Here is a 23,027-nt window from a genome sequence, read left to right on the forward strand (position 1 = left end):
ATTTATTTATTAAAAACTATTTTTTATGAATTTTTTTGAACTATTATTTTTATTAAAACATAATTACTTAACTATTTCTTTTACCAAAACAAAATTTCTAAGTTATCATCTATTCAATTCTACATACATTCAATAAAAATATATACACGGAATATTTACAAGAATCAATAAAAAATAAAATTAAATAAAAACACGAAAATTAAATATGAACCCAAACAATTATACAACAAGCTCAATGTCCAATTTATAACTTTTTTAAGTCTCCTTTTATTCCATGAAATTTGGTTCTCCACGTGTTATAAATTCATATTCAACCAACCCATACTGATACCGATACCAATACATAATACCTATACCAATAGTGGAATCAAAACAAAAATGAGCCCAAAGGAAATATCCGGAAATATGCCCACCTCAAAAAATTCAAGTCCAAATTCAAACTTGGTCTAATAAATTTTACCAATAAAAATGCTTATTGATCCAAATTAATAAATATAACCCTAAAAATATCCTCATGTCAATGGCTCTACTTCAAAATTTCCAAGTTAATATCCAAAATACAATCACATAGCCAAACCCAAATAAAAAATTTACCACCCGTTAGAAACCCCAGGTGCAGTGGGTTCGGGTGTTGTGGGTTTTAGGGCAAAGAGGGAAAGGAAGAAAAATGAAAAAAAAAAAAAAAAAAGGGGTGGGGAGGGGGGGATGAGGGAGATGGTGAGGCGGTAGAAATGGGTTTTGGGTGGGGAAAATGGAAAAAAAGAAAGAAAAGGAAGAGGAAAGAAAAAAGGAACCAAAAAATGGAAGGGACAAAAAAGGTGCCGTGTGGGTGAGTGGGTAAGTCTTTGGGAAAAAACATGAGAGGAGAAAATGGAGAGAGGGAAAGGGAAAGACGAGGGGAGAAGAGAGTGTGGGCGGGTGGGGGAAGATATCAAGGAAAAATGGGGGAGAAATAAAGGAAAGAAAGAAAAAGTAAAAGAGAGAAAATGGGGAAGAAAGAGAGAATGAAGGAAGGGCGTGTGGGGGTAGAGTAGGTTCTGTGGCCGTATGTGGGAGTTGGGGAGAGTGGAAAGAGAGAGCAGAGAGAAAAAAACAAGAAAAAAAGAAAGAAAAGAAGAGAAAATAAAATAATAATAAATAAATAAATAAAACAAAATAATATAAATTAAGAATTAAAAGATGTTAGTGAAATGTAATGGGCTTTGAAATTTTACAATAAAATTAGATAAAAAATTAATATAAAAATAAAATTGGATAAATTTTAAAGTCAACGTTAATATAAATTTATTTAGCGTAATAAAACATTTTGTTCAAAAATCATCTATATCGGTACATGGTCAATAATATTGTGGTTTTTTTGGGCACATTTTCTAAAGCTTAGTTTTTTTTTTTTTAAAAAAAAAGATACGAACTATAACTTTTTAGGGAACTTTTTTCGAGTATACCCTTTGACTTCTTTATCACTTTAAATGTTAATAACTAGTCTTGCTAATAATGGTTTTTATACTTAAAGTCAGACGTTTATACTCTTGATTGCTCTTAACATAATTGTTCGAAACACTTATTCCTTTACTCGTTTAAGACTTAAATCAGAAAAATAAATAGGCATAGGTACTACAATATAGACTACAATAATTTAATTCAATATTGAATTTCAAATGTTTAAACATCTCAAAAGATTATTATTCATGATAAAATATTTTTTTTTCTTTTTTCTTATTTATTTTCCTGTTTATTCTATTTAATTTTTGTGGGAAAAAGTTTTTTTTAGGGAATTATATATATATTTATTTACTTCAAATTCTTAATTAAGTAAACTTAAAATTTCAGGGGGATGCGGGGCTCCGCCCGGGAAGGCTGAACACAAGTGCCGCAGCCGAAGTATTGGTGGTCAAATCTCAAAACTGCAGCTCCGGTTGAAGAAATGACGAATTATGTATGTAAAGCACAGCCTCCTCCAACTGCAGTCTCATCCGCTTCGTATTTTGGACGTTCACTCTTCTTCCATTCTCCACCTGCAATCTTAACCAGACCATGCAGGCAAGCACTTTCTTTTATTCAATTTTGTCCATCACCGAACTCTTTTTTATTTTTATTTTTTATTTTTATAATTTTAATTTCCCAAAATTCATTTCTATTCGCAGGTCAAAGTTCTGGAGAATTCGAAATCTTAGAATCAGCTGCGAATACTCTTGTATCGAAGTAAGTTTCATTTCATTCCACTGATCGACAATGGTGGTGTACTCCGAGAAATTGTTTCAAATTATCAAAAGCATTAGGGTTCATTCCAAATTTAAAGTTTGGTTGATTTGTATGCCTAATGTTCTGCACTTGAATTCAGAATTCAATTGATTCCAAATACCCACAAAATAAAAAGGAAAGTCTTAACTATGAAATAAAATTCGTTTCTTGCTGCCGCTGAATTTAGCCTAAGTTTCATATGCAAATTGATCATTTGATCTAATTTAAGAGTGTGTTTGACAGTATTGCTATTCAAAGTGCTTTCAGTGAAAATGTTTTCTTTGATAGTGTTTTTAGAAGAATTACAAGTGATTTTCCAACTTTTATGAAATAAACACCTGATTTTTTTTTCTTTCTAAAAGTGCTTTTAGACAAACAGGCTCTAAGTCCCTTAATGATTTGATTTAGAGTGCTGTCAAAGGTCCTCTGGTGTATTTTGATGCAATGGTAGTAGAAGATAATGAAAGATAGGGTGTTTATTGTCTCACTTCTAAGGTTTTTCTTTTGGTGTGTTCTAATGAAATGCGGTTGGAAGATTCTAAAACAATACAGTTGTTTGCTTTTAGGTTAGGGGTGTTAGCTATCGACCCCAAGGGACAGAGTTCGACCTTTTGAATGATGTTAATTTTTCCCTTCCAGAGAAAAGGTACTCATCTCGCCCTTTGATTTTGTTGGAAATGAATATGGTTTTCTTGAGCATCCATAATGTGTTGGTATGAATTTGGGATTTTCCATCCAATTGGTCCAGTTGAGGAGTTACCCTTGGCAAGGAACCGTTCCCAACAGATTATCCTTGCGATTGGATTTATCGACTTTGTCCCCTTTTCAACCACATCTCCTGTGTTCTTTTTTACCATCAAAACAATGAGATAGATATGATGGTCTGTCATCCAACTGGATATATTATTGTTCAGAAAATCTATGAGTTTAGGTGCATAAAATGTTGGGACACCCTCTCTCCCACTGGGATTCACCATCTGTACAATCGTGGTGGCAAAAATCTCTCTTCAAGTTCTACTTGATGGGTAGCTTGTACTCACTTTGTAGATGAGCAATCTCCTCATAGTGTTACTTGCTGGTGTTCATTGCTGCAGTTTTGGTTTGATCTTTGGACGCAGTGGAAGTGGAAAAACTACTCTGTTGCAGGTCTACTTCTCCATTTGAGTTTTATTTCATAGAAATTTCTATTTTTTGATTTACTTTATCCATTTTCCTTTTCTTTTTTCCTCCTCCTATACAGCTTCTCGCAGGGATAAACAAACCAACATCAGGTTCCATTTTTGTTCAAAAGTATGGAGATGATGGCAAGCTGACTCAGACTTCTGAACCATTGCCTTCAGAAAGAGTTGGTATTCTCTTTCAGTTTCCTGAGAGGTATTGAATATTGATTTGAGACAAAGGTTGTTTTTTTCTGTTAGTTACTCAGGAGGAATTGCATTTGTATATAGCTTTTGGAATGTATATTTGTTAATCAACTTAGCAAAGCCCTAGTCCCAACAATATGAGTGGTCTACATGAATCCTTTTTTGCCATTCAGCTCTATGTGGAGCCATATCCTCCATTAAATCCTTTGTGATCATAGTGTTCCTCACTATTCCCACCAACATCTTTCCTGTCCTATCTCTTCACCTTTTAGCCCTTCTGACTTGAATCAAATCAATCTTCTGTAATGCTGCACTTGAAGCTCTTTGATGCACATGGCTCAACCAGCATAGACAACATTTCCTCATCTTGTCCTCAACTGATGCTAATTCAGCTGTCTTATGAATGAGCTTATTTTTTATTTGATCTTTTCTTGCATTGCCTCTCATCCATTTTGTTTACTATCCACTCATCTTGATTTTCTTTTAATGCTAGTTGGACTTTAGACTGTTAATTTTTATGGCAGTGTTCTCTTCTGTTAATTCCTTTTGAAATCTAGAAGGAATCTTGTCTCTGTTTCTACTTTGTTGTTTTAGCAGTTTAGTTTTGCATCTTCTTTATAGGTACATTTCACCTTTTCAAATAGGTCAAAGAAGAATATGTTATTAAAAGCACTAACAGAAAAAAGGGTACAAACACTAAAAACACAGGAAGCATAAAAAAGGTGCCAAATGGCAACAACAAAAAAGAAACAAAGCCACATTAAGAAGTCTCTAAACAACCAATAAATCTTTTAAAGACAAGGCTCTTGTTTCTAAGCAAAGTTTAGACCGAGGGAAAAGATTTCTCATAAAGAAGTCCCAGGTTCCTTGAATCAATGGCTCAATGAAACTATCCTTCAGTTTTGCACTTTTTTTTTTGTTCTTTCCACAAAACTTCTATGCCAACTTAGTGACAATTTTTTAAAAGGTTATTGAGGCTTAGGCCCCAAGGTTTGCCTCAAGGCAAGATACTGTGAATTAGCCTTAGGGCTGTAGCCACGGTATAGGGTGAGGCCTACTACCTTGAGATAATTGAGGCTTATGCCTTGAATATTTAATGGGTTTTAATGCATTTTAGTCCATTGTGGGCTTTTGGTCTATATCTTCTTAAATGTTCAAGGGGTTCTAAAGGATTTTGAGCTTCTATGCATTTTTCACATATGTTTTATAAGTCTTAGGTCTTGGGCTCAGCTCTTGGGTTTAACCCTAGGGGCAGACAATTTTTTTTTGGTGAAAAAATTGACCAACCTAAACCGACCCTCATGAGTTCATTTGAGTTGAGCCCTTATTTGGTTTGGTTCAATTAGGATTGTTGAATATAATGTATTTATAGTGTACAATATTTCTTTCCTTTCTTAATATAGGTCACATATATGGTAGTTAGTTTAACCTAGCCTTGTATATATATTCCTCTATTGTAAGTTGTAAGTAGTCATGAATATGAATGAGAATTAAGGTTTTCTCTTTCTCTCTCTCTCTTTCAACATGGTATCAGAGTCAAGGGAAAAAACTTTATTCTTTTTGGTTTACCCGTGTAATTAATTCCGGGAATCCGTTTAGTGGCTGTGTTTCATTCCGGTCACCTTTTCCATCTCCCAAAGCTTTTCGGTCAGCCATATCGTGGTTAGAAAACCCTCATCACCGTCAACATTTTTCCGACGATATTTTTCGGCGACTTTTTCCAGAGACTTTTTCCGACACCGACCACATCATCAGGAGCGCAAAGAGGAGATCTACAACTTTCTCAAAGCACCGGAGCCAACACACCCACCCACGCGCCTCCCACGCGCCACTCTTCTCCGGCGGCCTGAATCTCACGCGCCGACGTGTGAGGGCGTGTGGCCCACTTTCCGGTGCCGAGCTTCTTCCAACAGGCTCGTTTGCGCTGTCTTGCACTTCTAAGCCTTCGTCAGTCCTATTTGAACCCTAATTCTCCATTTTTTGGCATTTTAGCCTTCGCGAGTCTTCTTTCAGCCTCCTCCGGCCTTCGACGGCAGCTTCCTTCCTTGGCCGAGACCTGTGTGTGCCTTGGGAAGGCCTCTTCTTCATCCCCAGTCACTTTTCTCCTTTGTTTGGGTCCCGACATACCAGGTTTTTCTACCACAGCTGTGATCCGACCTCCTTTTAGGGCTCTCTTCGATCCAAACGTGATTCAATCTCAGGTGAAGTGGATATGGTGACTAAAAATCCCATTTTTACATCCGTCATCTCTTGATCTCCTACTATCACATCGGAAAAATTGATTGGTAGTGAGAATTATCTCTCCTGGTCAGCGTTCGTGGAACTCTGGTTTATGGGACAAGGTTATGAGGATCATCTTGTTACACCTGAGGATGCTATACCTGATGTTGACAAAGTGTAATGGAAAAAGATCGATGCACAATTATGCAGCGTATTATGGCAATCTGTTGATCCCAAAATTTTCCATCATCTTCGTGCCTACAAAACCTGCTTTAAATTTTGGACTCAGGCTAAAAGATTATACACGAATGATATTCAACGATTTTATAAGGTGGTTTCTAATATTGTTCATGTGAGACAGCAGGACATGGATCTGTCTACTTATATTGGCCGGATTGCGTCTCTTAAGGAGGAGTTCTTAACTTTGATGCCCTTCATTAATGGTGCTGAAGCTCAACAAATACAGACTGACAAGTTCTTTATGGTGTTAACCCTCATTGGCCTCCGTCCAGATCTTGAGTCTGTCCGATATCAGATTCTTACTAGTCCATCAGTACCATCATTGGATGATGTGTTCGCTCGTTTCTTACGCCTCTCCTCTACTCAGACTTTGTCAACTGATGGTCCTTCAGATTCATCTGTGTTAGCCTCTCAGACTAACTCTTGAGGAGGACGTAGTGACAATCGGGGTCGAGGACAACGTCCTCAGTGCACCTATTGTAATAAGCTTTGTCATACTCGAGATCGTTGCTATCAATTACATGGACGGCCTTCTCACACTGCCCACATTGCTTAGTCATCTGATCCTTTGCTATCTCGACCTGACTCCGCTGCGAGCTCCACATCTCAGAGTATCACCCTTACTGGTAGTGATTATGATGCCTATCTTCGATATCAGGCAGCCACATCAGCTTCTGTTGCCCAGACCGGTAATGTCTCTGTCTGCTTTACTCAGTCTCCTTTTCTTGGCCCGTGGATTCTAGATTCTGGAGCATCTGATCATATCTCTGGTAATAAACACTTTTCCTCCTCTATTATTACTACCTCTGTCTTACCTACTGTTACTTTAGCTAATGGTTCCCAAACTATGGATAAAGGTATTGGTTTGGCTCATCCTCTCCCTTCCCTACTTCTCCATTCTGTCCTTTATGCCCCTGAGTGTCCTTTTCATCTTATTTCCATCAGCAAAATAACTTGTACTTTTAACTATTCTATCACTTTTTCTGATAAATCTGTGATCTTGCAGGACCGGAGTACGGGGAAGACGATTGGCATAGGGCGTGAGTCTCAAGGCCTTTATCACCTCACATCACCTTCATCTCCTGTAGCTTGCATTTCCACCGATGTTCCTCTTCTCATTCACAGTCGTCTGGGTCATCCTAGTCTCTCCAAGTTCCAGAAGATGGTCCCTCGTTTTTCCACTTTGTTGTCGTTTGCGTGTGAGTCGTGTCAGCTTGGGAAACATACTCGTGTCTTGTTCCCAAAGCGTTTGAATAATCGGGCAAAGTCTCCTTTTGAACTTGTCCACACTGATGTTTGGGGTCTGTGTCGGACCATGTCTACTTTAGGATTTCAGTATTTTGTCACTTTCATTGATGACTATTCAAGACGTACTTGGTTATTTTTAATGAAAAATCGAGCTGAGTTATTCTCCATTTTCTAGAAATTTTATGCTGAAATCCAAACACAATTCAATGTTTCTATTCGAGTGTTACGTAGTGATAATGCTCGGGAATATTTTTCTATACCCTTTACTTCTTTTATGTCCCAACATGGGATCCTCCATTAGTCATCTTGTGCTCATACTCCTCAACAAAATGGGGTTGCTGAAAGTAAAAATCGACATCTTGTTGAGACAACTCGTACCCTTCTTCTCCATAGTCATGTTCTTTTCGTTTTTGGGGAGATGCTGTTCTTACAACCTGTTACTTGATTAATCGTATGCCCTCATCTATATTACATGACCAAATCCCTCATTCCCTCATTTTTCCTACCCAACCTCTTTATTTCCTTCCTCCTCGTGTCTTTGGCTGTACTTGTTTTGTTCATACTCTCACACTTGGACAGGACAAGCTCTCCGCCAAGGCTACGAAATGCATCTTCTTGGGATACTCTCGACTTCAGAAGGGCTATCGTTGTTATTCCCCTGACACTCATCGTTATTTTCTCTCCGCTGATGTCACCTTTTTTGAGGACTCTCCATTCTTCTCATCCTTTGAATCTCTTCCCATTTCTGAAGTATTGCCACTTCCCTATATATCCCCCTCTTCAGATGCACTCTCTCGTCCTCCTCAGGTTTATCATCGTGTTGTTGCTCCTCCTCTCTCTTCAGCTGAGGTACCTGATGACTCACCTCCTGTCCCACTGATTTCTCCTACCCCGACCCTATCATCTACTGACCATTTGCCTATTGCTCTTCGGAAAGGTAATCGATCTACTCGTAATCCTCATCCTATTTATAATTTTTTGAGCTACCATCGATTATCTTCATCCTATTCTGCCTTTGTCTCTACTTTATCCTTTGTTTCTCTTCCTAAGCGCACTAGTGAGACACTTTCTCATCCTGGGTGGCGACAGACAATGGTTGATGAAATGGCTGCTCTGCACTCCAATGGCATATGGGATGTTGTTTCTTACCTCCTGGTAAATCTACAGTTGGATGTCGTTGGGTCTACACTGTTAAAGTTGGTCCTAATGGTCAGGTTGATCGCCTTAAGGCACGCTTGGTTGCTAAAGGTTATACTTAGATTTATGGTTGTGACTATGATGACACCTTCTCTCCTGTTACCAAGATTGCTTTTGTTCGCTTATTTCTCTCCATGGCAGCTATGTGTCATTGGCCTCTTTATCAGTTGGATATTAAGAATGCTTTCCTTCATGGTGAACTTCTCGAGGAAGTGTATATGGAGCAACCACCTGGTTTTGTTGTTCAGGGGGAGTCTGGTTTAGTGTGCAAGTTACGTCGCTCTCTATATGGCTTGAAACAGTCTCCTCGGGCATGGTTTGGGCGTTTTAGTTCAGTTGTTCCAGTGTTTGGAATGCTTCGGAGTGAAGCAGATCATTCAGTTTTCTATCATCATAACTCTTCGAGCCAGTGCATCTATTTGGTAGTTTATGTGGATGACATTGTCATTACAGACAGTGATCAGGAGGGTATCCAAAGACTAAAGCAACACCTTTTCAACCACTTTCAAACCAAAGATTTGGGCAAACTCAAGTACTTTATGGGACTTGAAATAGCTCAATCCAATTCAAGTGTGGTTATGTCACAAAGGAAGTATGCCTTAGACATCTTGGAAGAAACAGGTATGTTAGAATGTAAACTTGTTGACACTCCTATGGGTCCAAATGTCAAACTTGTACCAGGACAGGGGGAGCCTCTAAGAGATCCTGTGAGATATCGACGACTTGTAGGCAAACTGAACTACCTCACCATCACTCGGTCAGACATCTCTTTTCCTGTGAGTGTGGTTAGTCAATTTCCTGTGAGTGTGACAACCATTGGGATGCTATGATCCGCATTCTTCGATATATTAAAGGAACACCAGGCCAAGGTATGTTGTATGAAGACAGGGGCCATACCCAAATTGTTGGTTACACAAATGCAGATTGGACTGGTTCACCCTCAGATAGGCGTTCCACCTTAGGGTATTGTGTTTTTATTAGAGGTAACTTAATATCCTAGAAGAGTAAGAAACAAGATGTAGTGGTCAGATCAAGTGCCAAAGCTGAGTATCGAGCTATGACTTTGGCAACATGTGAACTCATATGGTTGAGGCAACTCCTTCAGGAATTGAGATTTGGAAAAGATGAACAGATAAAGCTAGTCTATGACAATCAGGCCGCATTACATATTGCATCCAATTCAGTCTTTCATGAAAGGACCAAGCATATTAAAGTTGACTGTCACTTCATTAGAGAGAAGATCGCATCAGGGTGTGTTGCTACAAGTTTTGTTAATTCAAATGATCAACTAGCAGACATCTTCACTAAATCTCTCAAAGGTCCTAGGATTAAATACATTTGTAACAAGCTTGGTGCATATGACATATATGCTCCACCTTGAGGGGGAGTGTTGAATATAATGTATTTATAGTGCATAATATTTCTTTCCTTTCTTATAATAGGTCACATATATGGTAGTTAGTTTAACCTAGCCTTGTATATATATTCTTCTATTGTAAGTTGTAAGTAGTCATGAATATGAATGAGAATTAAGGTTTTTTTTTTTTTCTCTATCTCTCTCTCTTTCAACAAGGATCTTTGCCTAATTTAAGTTTCACTAGGTTGTGGGGTAGGAGTTTTTCTAACTGAACTAACCTGAACCAAACCAATTCCCTAATAAAATATTTTATGTTAGGATTTTTATGTCATTTAACTTAGTGTATTTTGATTTTTGTGTATTAATTTTTTATTCCATGTATCTTGCAATTTAACAAATAAATTTTAGAAAACTTATGATTTAGGGCCTAGAAAGTTATATTGCCTGATTTTATCATCTAAAATAGCAATAGAAACTACTAAGAAAGCAATATTTTGAAGGGGGTTTAAAAATTTAGACATCCCGACATTTGGACTGGTTCTAAAAAAAATTAGGTAAATTTCACTCACCTCCCCTAAGGATTGGGTTAAATACACTTAACCACCATGAGTTTGAAATTTTATCAAATACTTCCCTTATTTTGAATCAAATGGGAAGCTAGTGAAAAAAACAAATAAGAAGGATGGGGAAGATAGTTGATGTACTTTCAAACTAATAGTGACTAGACGTATTTAATTCAAACCTCAGGAGAAATGAGTGAAATCAACAAAAATAAATAAATAAATAAATTACAAAGCACAAATTTTATTTAATTTTTTTTTAAAAAACTTTAAGCACAAACCAATTAATCAACCCTACCCTAATTGACCACCATATGAATAGTTTGGTTTAGTTAGATATATTTTCCTAACTGATTGACTTAGTTTGGTTAAAAGTAGAGTTAAAACAGAACCATGCAAAATAGTGTCCACCTCTAGTTAAATCTCTTATAAAATAAGAGCTTGGCTAGCTTCTATCCACTCTTTAAATTAAAGAAAGAACAAAGATTGAGAAGAAGAAATTAAGGAGTTGTTGACTCCCACAGTAGTTCGGTTCATATATAATCATTATTTGATAGAACCAATCCAAAAAAAAAAAGGAAAAAAAAAAGTCGTTATTTGTTAGAAGAGAAATCAGGTCACTCTTGGAACATTTTATTAGTGATAGTGATGGTTGTGTTAAAGACTACTTGATGGAGTTAGGAGAGAAAGTTGGACTTTGGAAAAGAGAAAGAAACTAAATTAGATATTATTGAAGATGACAAGAAAATAATTTTTTTATTATGAAATATACGTTTTTCTTATTATTCTATTTTTATGTGATTATTACTAATTTTTCCTAATTTTTTATTTTATTTTTTCCTCAAGGCTTATGCCTCACTTCTTTAGGGAAAAATGCTTCAAGCTTGCCTTTGGCCTTTTAAACCAATGCTTAAGAGCAACCCTTTCACCAATTGAATGAGAAGCCGCTAACATTAAATAGTGACAATAGAAAATGTCACTAGCTTCTAGCCACATTATAGTAAAGTAAGATATGATTAGCCAATTCCTCTGCACTCTTACATAGACAACACTAATTAGCTGGAGACCATCCTCTTCTAAGTTGGTATATAGTCAAAATTCTCTTCTAAGTAGCTTTCTAAAAAAAAAAAAATCCCACCTTTGTAGGAACTTGTGCCCCTTACACTTCTTTGGCTAGGAAAGAACTTCCAGAAACCAACTCCAATGAGCCATAAAGGATTTAATAGAAAGCTTCACATCCTTTTTAGTTGTGTAAACCAACTTGTCTTTATGATCCCTACCCTTAACTGCTGTTGAATTTGCTTAAGAAAGGACTGCACATTATCCAACTATCAATCATGGAGACTCCTTAGAGAGCAAGGGCTCAGACATGTCATACTGTCCCTCTTATCCCAAGCATCTGCTATCTAAGCATCCTTAGAAGTGGTAATGGAAAGCAAAAATTGAATCACGTCTCTCAAAGGGGAGTTACCACACCAGAATCATGCCAAAATGTTGTTTTCCTTTCATCAACCACTACAAATTTGGTCCTAGCTTAAACCTCCTACTACCCTCATCTAATTGGTTTTTACAAGCTCACTTCATACTTTTCTCTCTAATCATCTGCTTGCCAAAGCCAAACCTACCCAAAATAACAGTCGCCACAATCTATCCCTACATGCTGCAAACTTCTAAAACCACTTTCCAAAAAGGGCTCTGTTGAACAAGGATAGGCCTTTAATACCTAAACCATATCTTCTTTTATCTAAGTGAATGGTTGACCGGTTTACTAAAGGTTTCTTTTCTAAAATATCACCTCCCCACAAAAGTCCCACTGAATCTTTTCTACTCTCAACTGCACTTTCTTAGATATTACAAGGGGTGTAAGTAAATCTGCAAGCCCCTTAACATGGTCGATCTCTGATCCTTTGAAAGATGTTGGTGCTTCCAAGAAACCAACCTTTTTGTGAAACCTCTCCTCTATCAGATCCTAAACTGAGCCAAATTTGAAATAAGCACCCAAGGAGAGATTGAAATACATAGAAGGCAGTTTATCTACACCACATCCCACAATGGAGCTAACTTCTCAACATTAGGAACCTTTCTAACTGGAATTAACTGACAATGCTAAGTTGGTATTCAAACCTGAAACCACCTCACACTGGATAGCTGTCTCAAGTAACTCAACTGATATGAGGACATTACAGGGACATTTCTTTACCTGCCTTTGCACATTATACTACAAAATTGTGTTATTGTGATGGTATTTATTTCACTTATTTCAGTTAATATTTTTAATGTTCAGTGTATATAAAATTTTTATATTGTGGGATAGGTATTTTGTGGCAGACAATGTGCTTGAAGAAGTTACATTTGGGTGGCCTAGGCAAAGGGGCAGCTTCCAATTGAAAGAGAATCTTGCTTTGGGACTAGAGCGAGCTATTAATTGGGTACCTGTGCTTTTAAAAGTTCAAACAAAGTGTTCTATATTAATTGCATCTCTATTTTTATTTTTTATTTTTTTCTCCATTCCCCTTTTCAAGATCTATATCTCTTAGACAAATGTAAACACCATCTATTATTTTATTAATAATTTTAGGTTGGATTGAACGGGATCTCCTTGGATAAAGATCCTCACTCCCTAAGCGGTGGATACAAACGTCGGCTTGCCCTGGCAATCCAATTAGTAAGAACCTGAATGTAAATATAAATATAAACATGGGGACAGGCACATGCAAAGTTACTTTTAACTGTACCAATTCAGAAGCTCAATACTCATACAACTTTTCATGGTTAGTTGATTTCTGAATGTTAAACCTTTTTATTCTACAGGTGCAAATCCCAGATTTATTGATACTGGATGAGCCTCTTGCTGGTCTTGGTATGATGATGCATTTCTTGATCTTTAACCCTGTCATCTCTTGGTTACTGGTTATCTTCCATTAACTGAAAAAAGCTAGTTAATGATTCATAAACACAAGATTTACTAAGTTTGTTCAACAATTTTTTACAATCTCTGTGATACTCCCCAACTATGTCAGACTTGTACTAAAATTGTATGACATTTCCAAAATGCCTGCTTTGGCTTCTTTGCAAATCAGAGTCAAAGGTTGGCAGTCGTTACTGATCATATTTGACTTGATTTTGGAGAATTTAGCCTTGTGGTTCTCATTGTTTTGCAAGATCAGGACCTTAGCTCATTCTTCTGTTACCTTTTCAGAACTACTGAAATAGTTTATTTATTTATTTTCATACTATTTTGACATCAGATTGGAAGGCACGTGCGGATGTTGTTGAGCTGTTAAAGCATCTAAAAAAAGAATTAACCATACTTGTTGTGAGCCATGATCTCAAGTAAGTATATGCCTTCCTAATATTACTGTTTATTATTATTGTTGTTATTTAATCAGGTTGTCGTTTTGATACCATTCAAGAGCTATAATCCATAATATATGTTGTTGACCAAAACTGAAATGGTGAACTTCATTTGTGTATATTTTAACATTCCATGTCAATTCTTCTGAATTGAATATATAATACAAAGCATATCTGCATCAGTTGCCACTTGTCATAATTATCCTGTTTGTGACATAATGCAGAGGAATCATCATAATCATCAAAGAATATAAATGATTTAAGTCCTAAATAGACCTTGGAATGCTATATAAGTCTCAATAGATTCATTCAATTTCAAGAGACATTCCAAATACCCTGTAAGATTATTAATGTTGGTTTGCCTTCAAGACGCAGCCAAGCCACCTGAATCGTATTGGTAATTATTTTAAGATTGTTTTTTGTGAATACAATATGATGAGCTCAATAATCTAATAAAATGCAATCCTACAATAAAGTGCTCTATGGATTCTCTTCTCTTGTTTTCCTTTTTTTATCATCCACAGACGGTTGTTAGCTTTTTGCTCATGGAACTTCTGGTGTACCTTCCAGAGAGTTAGCAGCTCTAGTTGATCGATCCTGGAGGATGGAAATGGGTGGAGTGCTTAAGGAAGAGCCTATAGCATTTTAATCTTGGTGTTACCATCTGCTACCTCATCAATATAAGTTTTTGTGACATTTGAACCAGGTGCTTTTAATTTATATATATATGTTTTTTTTTTTCTTTCTTCTTCTGGGAAATTGAAACTATTTTAATATTTGACATGTAATCAAAGAAAGAAAAAAAAAAAAAAAAACCACACAAGGTAATGAAATCTAGACAGAAAGCCTGCAAACCCATGTCTGCAGTTTATTGCAGTTGAGATGATCTGCTAGGCTGGAATGATACACTATGCAGGTTAATTTCTCCTGAGATTCCAGCCGTTTGAATTCATATCTGTAATTGCATAAACATATATGCCAGTGTTCTACAAGACCATTAGCTGTCTGACACTCCGAAAGAGGCCAAGATAGGAGTGGCAATGACAAGTAGAATTTTGAATACTTTCCACTACCTAGAATGATAGATTTGCTTGGTATGAATGACACCAAGAATGATTCTCAAGATTCAAATAACAGTTTCAGTTAACTGAAATCATTTTTACTAACTAGGAAGATACAGGAAATACAAGTAACAGACAGCTTTACAATCACACTAAGGTAAATAAGAGGGATGTCTTCTCTCACCTCACTTGAGTTCATCATCACTTAATTACTCACAACAACAATTACATAGTGAAATATATGATCTTACCAAGTACCATGCCCAAAGGATCACAACTAATAATCATTTCTCACAACTTCGTCATCTACAACTCCAACACCAAATCTACAATGCCAACATTAGATAATGATTAGTTGTATACATCATCAGATATAATCATCTTAATACTCCCAGAGGACAACAGTTATTGTCTTAACATAATGACAACAGTTTTGGTCCTAAAAATAATTGCAGCTGCAATAAGGCAATATACAAATAAAAGGTTAGCATCATTTGAGCAGTTTGATTTTGACTTCAGGAGATATTTTCAAGCCTGTGCAAACGTCACATAGATTTAAATGTCATCATTATCCTGTCCCCTTTGTCCATTATATGTCATCTCAAATCAGTTGTATCTTTGGAAAATTTTTCAGAGATACTTATAGTTTTGATACATTTTGAAATTGAATCAGATGCAGGCTACGTCTATTTCTTTATTGTATTTTATTTTAATTTTTTTATTGATTTATTGCCTGTAATTTATTTCTAGAATGAACCATCCAATAAATAGAATAGACTGCAAAATTTATAATGTGTTATTTATTTGTTTATTTTTTATGGGTAAATTTTTGTCTCCATTGGGACTTGAACCTAGAACCTCCCACAAACCCTCCCCATCCCTTTACCACTTGAGCTAGGCCTCAAGGGCTCAAAATTTATAATGTGCTCAGCAATGCTACATAAAACTATTCCAAAGGTCCATAGATCACAAAATTTATTATCTAATAGAGTGATAATGGTGTCAAGCCCTTGAAAATTTTGGCTACATGGACAAACTAGTGGGAAGTGTAAATTTCCCACAGTTTTGGGGGGAGACTGATCCTGTGTGGGATTTGGTCATTGATGACAAAGCTAACTTGGTTCGTGGCTTGTGAAACCAATCCAACCTAAGTATTTAGCACGAGCACTAGGTTAGGAGGCTGAGCTTACAGCTAGTAATGAAATGACCTGCCAGTTCATTGGCTTGCTGGTTTTGTTTGAGTTCATAATTATTCATTTTGAGTGGGTATTATTGTTTTCTTGGTAATTTGGGTTCAGTCACGTTCCAAATCGTTCATCTAAAGATGTCATTTGTAATACTTAGTGTTATATAACATATAGTAAATATAATTCAAAACTAAAATTGACCCAAGATAGAACCAAATTTTGTCATTTTAAATTCTGTTAGTCTCCCTTTGGCCATCGGTTTAGTGTTGGGGGTAAAACAGTGCTAATTGATTTAGGTGAGTTCAGTGCCAGTTTAATTCTAAATTCAACCAACCCAAATCAATTGCATTTGAACTTTGGTGTGCCCTTTCTCAGGCTCTTTTAATACATATCCTCATTTTGCCTATCAAAAAAAAAAAAAAAAAATTGTGTTTGAACTATGGGCTATTGCATGTTTGTGAACTAGAAATGTAATTTGCTTATATACTTACAGTCTGCATCAGTTTTGATCCAGTGCTCCCTACTCCCACTTGAGCCACTGTTGCTGAGCATGTCTTGTGGAAGGTTTAAACATTGGTTGGCATCCCTTGATATGTATCCATGGGGAAACTTTATGCTCTCTTCATCTCTATTATCACATCCATCATCATAGAGAGCATTCTTGATCTCATACTTAAACTCCTTTGCAGCTGCAGTATTCCTTTCAGGATGAATTTTTCCATGGAACATTCGTAGGACCTGCATGCCACACACATGAAAGAAATTAAGAACTCCAATACAAAAATTGCTAGCATTTCCATTACTGGTCCATGGCCAAGCAAAATATTTCAGGTATTTCTGTTTCTTCTGACAAGTGTTGTGATATTGGTGTTGAATACAAATGGTATCTTTCTGATTGTATACTGGGATTGTCAGATAGTGTGAATTGGCATGTGATATGACCCCATTATCAAAGAAGTAGCTGCTTAAAGTGTGTGACATGAGGATTCTAAGATGTGAACATATAATATAGGGGTGGAATTAATGATTTATTTACTAGGTTCTTTTTTTCCCTACTCATTATTTTTGAGATTTATCGACCCATTTGGGGTACCACAAATGGGGAACCACCATTAATTTGAAGTCCCGCTTTGGGGATACTCTTGGTCCAGAGAGGCAAAAAAAGTTAGACAATCTACACTATGTTCATTTGTTGACGTCCATTTGTCCTGCATGTTGCGGCTGTGTGCTTATAGGAAGGCATTCACATTCAGCTTAATATAGACTAAATGTTGATCAATCATCAAACTTATGGAACTGAAATATCCGAGTTTAAGTCGACAACTACTGTATGATAGTGACTCTGAGAAGTTTAGTTGTACTACTAAGCAACCCACCTTACGGAGTTTCCTCTTGGTTGAAAGTGGATCACCACCAGTTCTACCATCAGAAGTGGGCCAAGGGCTCCTTGAAGCGTGGGGCTCTTTAGCAGAAATGGCAGAAGTACTCCTTGAAGAACCTTGTGGCTCTTTGGCAGAAGTGGCACAGGTACTCCTTGAAGAAGCCTGGAGCTTTCTCAGTATCTTTTTCACCAGGTGCATGGCAGATTTGTTAGTTCCCTTGGCTTGGATCTCCCCTTTCTCATCCTTCACTGTAGCATATTCATCTGCAATTTTAGTCCTCTGAAACAGTTCACCGAGTGATGCCTTCCCTTTCTTTACCTCAGTTGATCTTGTCTCTGGCAGTTCAATTGAAGACCCAAAAAGATATCCCTGTAGTGGACATACTATCATCTTTCCAGACTCTTCAACATCGGCTGCTTCCATTTGCTTGCCACAAAGTGTAATGATGCTAACATGACTGTTCCTACCTGGTGATTCAATGGACCCTTCATCTTTGGCTTCTGCCTCTAGGAACTTCTCTAACTCGTCATTAATGAGCTTCAAGTCAATCTCTGTGACCTCTGTTTCTTTCTCAGTCATGTTCTCCGAGGAGACACCAAATGTTGGTGTTGAAGGCTCATTTGAACCAAGAGTTCCAATGGCAAGAAAGCCATGGAAAAGGTCAGAGACAACATTAGATGATTCTTCTTCATAGTTTTCTTCAACTCTCTTGGCTTCGCATTCAGAAAATTTCTTTTGACATCCCTTTTGAGGCTGCTTAAAGTGTCTGAATCCGCAAGTTGGTGTTGGATAATATGGTTGGTCATCTAGCCATTGCTGCCCTGAAAGGCAACTACAAGAGTTTCCTGAAAACAGAAATCCAAAGGGAATACATTAGAACGCATTGAAGATTACTGGGAAGAATGTGGGTGAATGAGGAAGGTGCTTATGTGCAGTAATTTCATGACTAAAATTTCACCACTGAGCTGCCTTTGAACATTCTTTTCACCTAAGAGAGTAGTTCAGTTCCTAAGTGAATGTGTAAAACCAACATAGATAGGAGGTACTGGGGAATCAAATGTGTATGGTGTCTTTGAGAATACATAAAAGTGAGCATTTTCTGACAGATCATGGCCCTCATGCCTGCCTGGTTTTTAGCCTTTGCTGAGGTGGTTAGAATATCATAGCAAACTGATATAAAGAAAAACTGAAAGAGTCAGTACAATAGATTCTAGTGCTCCATTGTGTTGTTACGCAGGGTATTGTTGTTATCATATTTGGTTGTCTGGTGGCCTATCATTCCCTTTGTTTTGTGTGGCCAATGTAAGCCTTTGGAACTGCCGTAGTAGAAGAAAGTGGATTAGGACCATGGGAATTACCAATTTTGAAATCCTTGAATGGCTCGATGCTATTTTGCCGTAACTTATGATGCATCCACTGAAGTAACTGCAACAATGAAGGCAAAGAGGAAGTTAAAAGGATTGGAGACATGTGCTCTTCTAAATCTAGAAGAAATTGGACTCACCTTCATTTTTCCTTAAGAGGGCTTGATGTCAGGGTGCTTTGGTCGGCGTGGGAGACATAGATAGAGATAGATTTAGATAGCAAGTGAAATAGGGGTTTTAAGAGGAGAGCTTTAGCATTGATAATGAAAGAACAGAGGCTCTTTTTAGTGTGACTGGTAAAGAATTGGAGGTCAGTTGTTGTTAGAAGGGTCTGAGATACAGATGACTAGAGAGAAAACACAGAGAAAGATACAAGATTGTGGTTAGCTTTTCTTTGTCAAGATCAAATCATGTGGACAAATTGGGGAGTAGGTTCAAGACCCACAAGTTGATGGTGCTATGTTTGTGTTCATAGTGCATGCTTTGGAGTAGGTTACACAGGCACATGATTAAATCCACAATTAGCCATTGATTAACATGGACATTAACTAAGATGTAACTACAAATTAATGTCCATCATGTCGGCCACACATCAATGAGATTGGGCATATTATGATGCACATAATTAAATGCATTTGCTTGGACACACACAATTAGTGATCGAGGATGTATGAATTAATAGATTCAGATCCACAAGCGCATCAACTTTCTTTGTGTTGTAATCATGAATCATATCATACAGTACTTCAAAATATTTTATGGGATACTTGTTGGGGAGGAGAAGCCCACAATGATCAATAGGGCTGTAAATAATATTTTGAATTTTTTGAACATTACAAATAGAACATGAAGATATTTTACATATCATTAGGGACACAGGGACTGAATGATTTTCCACAGATTTTAGTAGGTCTGCTTTTTCGTAAAGTATTACTAACTGAAGAGATTCTTATCTGGTTTGCCAGTGCCACTATTGTTGTCCTTGTTAAGCCACTTGGTATTAGTGTTTGTTTATGCTGACCCATTTCAAGGTTTAGCCCTGTGGAGTCAACTCAAAGCACTTTTTTTTTTACCATACACTTAATTTTCTCCCTTTCCTTTTGAGTAGTGTTCACATTTTCTTTAGTACTTGTGGGTCCTGGATATTTATTAGCACATTGAGTCTCCTAACGGTTTCACAGAGTGGAAGATTGCTTTTCCGATTTAGAGTGCTTTCTTGCAGGTTTTGAATCCCAAGTATAGATGTCTTGGAAGTATCATAAATTCAATTGAAGATTTGTTTTTGATGGAGTATTTAAGTTAATTAATTATGCATTATATGTTGAGTGTGATCAGATGGCCTTCCTGGATTTTGCAAAGCTGCATTTCTCAAACAATGAGTGATTTGTTTCCTTTATGCCTCAAATTCTGCAACTTCTTTGGTTTTAGCTGTTCAATTTTGCTTATAATTTAAGGCCAGAACCAAGCTTTTTTCAAGTTATCACATTCCATTGGTTTGTGCTTTCTGTAAATTAGAATTTTACCTTTGCCATGTAGATGATGCCATCAAAGCCATTTGATCATGATTTGTCACTATCATTTGCCATGGTACCATACACTTCATGCACATGTGTCATGACATTTAACAATCACAGAAGCTTTCCTTCTCAACTGGTTTGATTGCTATGGAAAATGTTCCTCAGCAGAGGAGCCCACTTGGACGGGGCTGCTAGCCCTGAAAAACCGGAATACCCCACAAACATTTGTGCAAGTAAAAGTGGGCTGATGAAAGAAAGCTAGCTGTTGTATGCTAGGAGACAAAAGCCATGCAGCCACTGTTGATTCCAAAAACCCTTCTCCAGAAATGTGTATTATTGTTATGGAAGCCAACCCAATAACCCTAGAAAAGTGAAAAGAGATGGACAAATATGGTTAAACAAAGTACAGCACTTTCACTGTAACTTACTGTGTAGAACATACTAATTTCCAACTTCTTAACCCTGTGGTATAGTGGATTTCAGCTAAAGTTATTACCATTAAAGGGAAGTCTTTGTTTCCGCTGATTCCTCGACAGGAAGAACACCAACAAGAGCACAGCTGGAAGTGTGGAGAAGTGTGATGGTTGTTAGGATCATCCATGGTGTCATGATAATGACAGATGATACATTGGTTTCGTAAGCATGTTGATCTCCAAAAAGGCACCAGAAATCTCTATTCCAAATCCTCTGATGAAGTACATGATTACAGGAAATAATTGTTTTTTCACCTTTGATCCACATCAATCGATACACTATTCAATTATCTCCGGATTATTATGTTTATCCTTACATGATATGGATTATTTGCGAGTAGGCTGTAGGATGCATATGGTTTTGGAGTTTGATTTTGCCTGTCACCCATCAAACATTATAAAATAAGTAGAAATAAAGATTATGTTTATCATAACATTTTTCCTTTTGTGGGTGGGTTGCTGGTGCCTGGTATCAGCTCCATAATCCTATCAATAAAATTGACTGCTGGTCCCTATACACTGAAATGATCTTTACTATGCACCTCATACATGAAGTGGACTGTCAAGGGAGAGAATTTTTGGAGCTTTATAACCCACTTCTAGTGCAGCATTTGATTAGACAAGAATAGACTCCACCCTTCCTCAAATGAACACCTAAGAGAAAAAAAAAAAACACCCTCAGTGGGTGGTGTATGGGCCTGCGCTCCAGTATTGAAATGACCATTAATGGATCCTTGGATTAAGCTAACCAACAACAAACTATAAAACGCAGGTTTGGAGGGCAAGAGACAGAGAGACCCTTATCCTTTCTTAAAGTAGAATGCCAAACAAACACAAGATATGCAAAACGTATGAGTTTGTAGTGATTCGGCTGCACCCACCCACCTTCCTTCATCGCACACACAAGGTCGGCAAGGACTCCACGTGTGGTGATTCATATAATTGGGCGGCTCCCTGTCCTTTGGTGCCCCTCTTGGAAACCTAAACAATGCTTTTTGACTTTTTAACAAACCCAATTCCCACATATTAAATTGGAATTAAATCTATCCGAGATTCGCCTCATTATAATACTTTAAATTTTTTGTATCTTGCAGTTAGCATTATGGGCAGGCCCGGTACTTGTCTGGAAATTTCTCTCAAGTTGGGCTGGGGATTGGGCCTATCTTCGGGCTGGAGGTACAACATTGAGTTGACACCAACCCAAGTACACCTCTTCATTTTGTTGATTGAATCCACCTAGCTTGAATCGATACATTGTTTGACCCTCTGAGCCGTCTTCTATGAATCCAAGTTTGTTTGTTGAGAGATGTGAGCTCATCCTCATCTTGGATCGAGCGTTGATGGAAGTTGAAATTTCCGAGTAATTTCAGGCTTTGGCTCTTCTCTACTCCCCCACAATGGACAAATTTCTTGAAATCATGCCCTCGGCATCTAAAATATCTCTAAGAAGCAACATAAACAGGGGATTTTGGAGTAACATGAGCATGATGGTAGGCGTTGTAACAAATAGTTATACACAAACAAAACGACAGATACCCGAGTCGGCTGCTAGTTAGTAGTTACCATGCTGGTTGGCCGTCCTTTCTCTTTATGCCTTGATTGAAGCCGAGAAGAAGCAACCAAGTTCAATGCTTCCATTGCAAACCTACCAAGTTCAATGCTTCATTTGAAGCTTAATAAGGTGATAAAATTTGATATGATTCGTTATTTAGACTCAAATATTACACATATTTTCTTTCATAGATTCGGATTAAGTATAAGAGTTAAATTTCATTTACATCATCCAAGATTTTAATTTAATACACAACTGCTATTAATTTAAAATTTCATCAAATATCTCTTATTTTATTTAAACCAAAGTATCGTACAATTATATCATCTAATATCTCAAAATATCGACATTTAATTATTTAATTAATTATAAAAAAATATTTTAAAATAAAATTCTGCTTTTAAAATAACTTTTTTGTTACAAAAAATATCTAACACCAGTAGGTCCAAAATAAAATTTTAATATAAAAGCGAATGCTTATCATAAAAAGTAAAAAAGCAAGAATCATGTGGTGGACACATTATTTGTACCTTCACTTTTTGTGTTTCATCATAATGGAATGGAAATGGGAAAAGGCATATGTTGTAGATCCTCACCCACTTACCATCTCCCACGTTAATCACATGCCGTGGCGGAAAACATAGAAGCAGAGTTGATGAACCACCTTACAGCTTTTCCTTTTGGGTTGTTATTACTCTCTCTCTCTCTCG

The 23,027-nt window shown here is 37.0% G+C and overlaps 2 protein-coding genes across 10 annotated transcripts; one reads left to right on the plus strand and one right to left on the minus strand.

Annotated features, from left to right (window-relative positions):
• Positions 1–1,830: 1,830 nt before the first annotated feature.
• Positions 1,831–22,032, plus strand: LOC117931450 (ABC transporter I family member 11, chloroplastic). 8 transcript variants are annotated; one of them, XM_034852460.1, is made up of 12 exons: positions 1,831–2,040; positions 2,145–2,202; positions 2,808–2,887; positions 3,336–3,387; positions 3,482–3,615; positions 12,742–12,856; positions 13,006–13,092; positions 13,239–13,287; positions 13,676–13,760; positions 14,352–14,487; positions 16,544–16,860; positions 21,860–22,032. In XM_034852460.1, the coding sequence occupies exons 1-10, from the start codon at positions 1,925–1,927 to the stop codon at positions 14,428–14,430; spliced, it is 855 nt and encodes a 284-aa protein (XP_034708351.1). In that variant the 5' UTR covers positions 1,831–1,924; the 3' UTR covers positions 14,431–14,487; positions 16,544–16,860; positions 21,860–22,032. The 8 variants fall into 8 exon arrangements, with proteins under 8 accessions (XP_034708351.1, XP_034708354.1, XP_034708353.1 ...); XM_034852463.1 differs by lacking the exon at positions 21,860–22,032 and adding an exon at positions 20,111–20,251; XM_034852462.1 differs by lacking the exon at positions 21,860–22,032 and adding an exon at positions 16,945–17,225.
• Positions 14,895–19,222, minus strand: LOC117931449 (protein LAZY 1). 2 transcript variants are annotated; one of them, XM_034852455.1, is made up of 5 exons: positions 18,916–19,222; positions 18,770–18,836; positions 17,406–18,256; positions 16,521–16,767; positions 14,895–15,168 (listed from the first exon to the last, which is right to left on the minus strand). In XM_034852455.1, the coding sequence occupies exons 1-5, from the start codon at positions 18,919–18,921 to the stop codon at positions 15,149–15,151; spliced, it is 1,191 nt and encodes a 396-aa protein (XP_034708346.1). In that variant the 5' UTR covers positions 18,922–19,222; the 3' UTR covers positions 14,895–15,148. The 2 variants fall into 2 exon arrangements, with proteins under 2 accessions (XP_034708346.1, XP_034708345.1); XM_034852454.1 differs by lacking the exon at positions 14,895–15,168 and having other exon boundaries at positions 16,443–16,767.
• Positions 22,033–23,027: the final 995 nt, after the last annotated feature.

Source organism: Vitis riparia, chromosome 14 (assembly GCF_004353265.1).
Source record: "Vitis riparia cultivar Riparia Gloire de Montpellier isolate 1030 chromosome 14, EGFV_Vit.rip_1.0, whole genome shotgun sequence".
Taxonomy (NCBI): domain Eukaryota; kingdom Viridiplantae; phylum Streptophyta; class Magnoliopsida; order Vitales; family Vitaceae; genus Vitis; species Vitis riparia.

Coding starts and splice junctions, on each gene's coding strand:
- LOC117931450 (XM_034852460.1), top strand. CDS start 1,925: ATGACGAATTATGTATGTAAAGCACAGCCTCCTCCAACTGCAGTCTCA. Junction 2,888..3,335: donor TTTTCCCTTCCAGAGAAAAG/GTACTCATCTCG, acceptor TCATTGCTGCAG/TTTTGGTTTGATCTTTGGAC. Junction 13,761..14,351: donor GTTGTGAGCCATGATCTCAA/GTAAGTATATGC, acceptor TGTACCTTCCAG/AGAGTTAGCAGCTCTAGTTG.
- LOC117931449 (XM_034852454.1), bottom strand. Junction 18,257..18,769: donor ATTCAAGGATTTCAAAATTG/GTAATTCCCATG, acceptor TTCTGTTTTCAG/GAAACTCTTGTAGTTGCCTT. Junction 16,768..17,405: donor CCAAGAGGAAACTCCGTAAG/GTGGGTTGCTTA, acceptor TGTGGCATGCAG/GTCCTACGAATGTTCCATGG.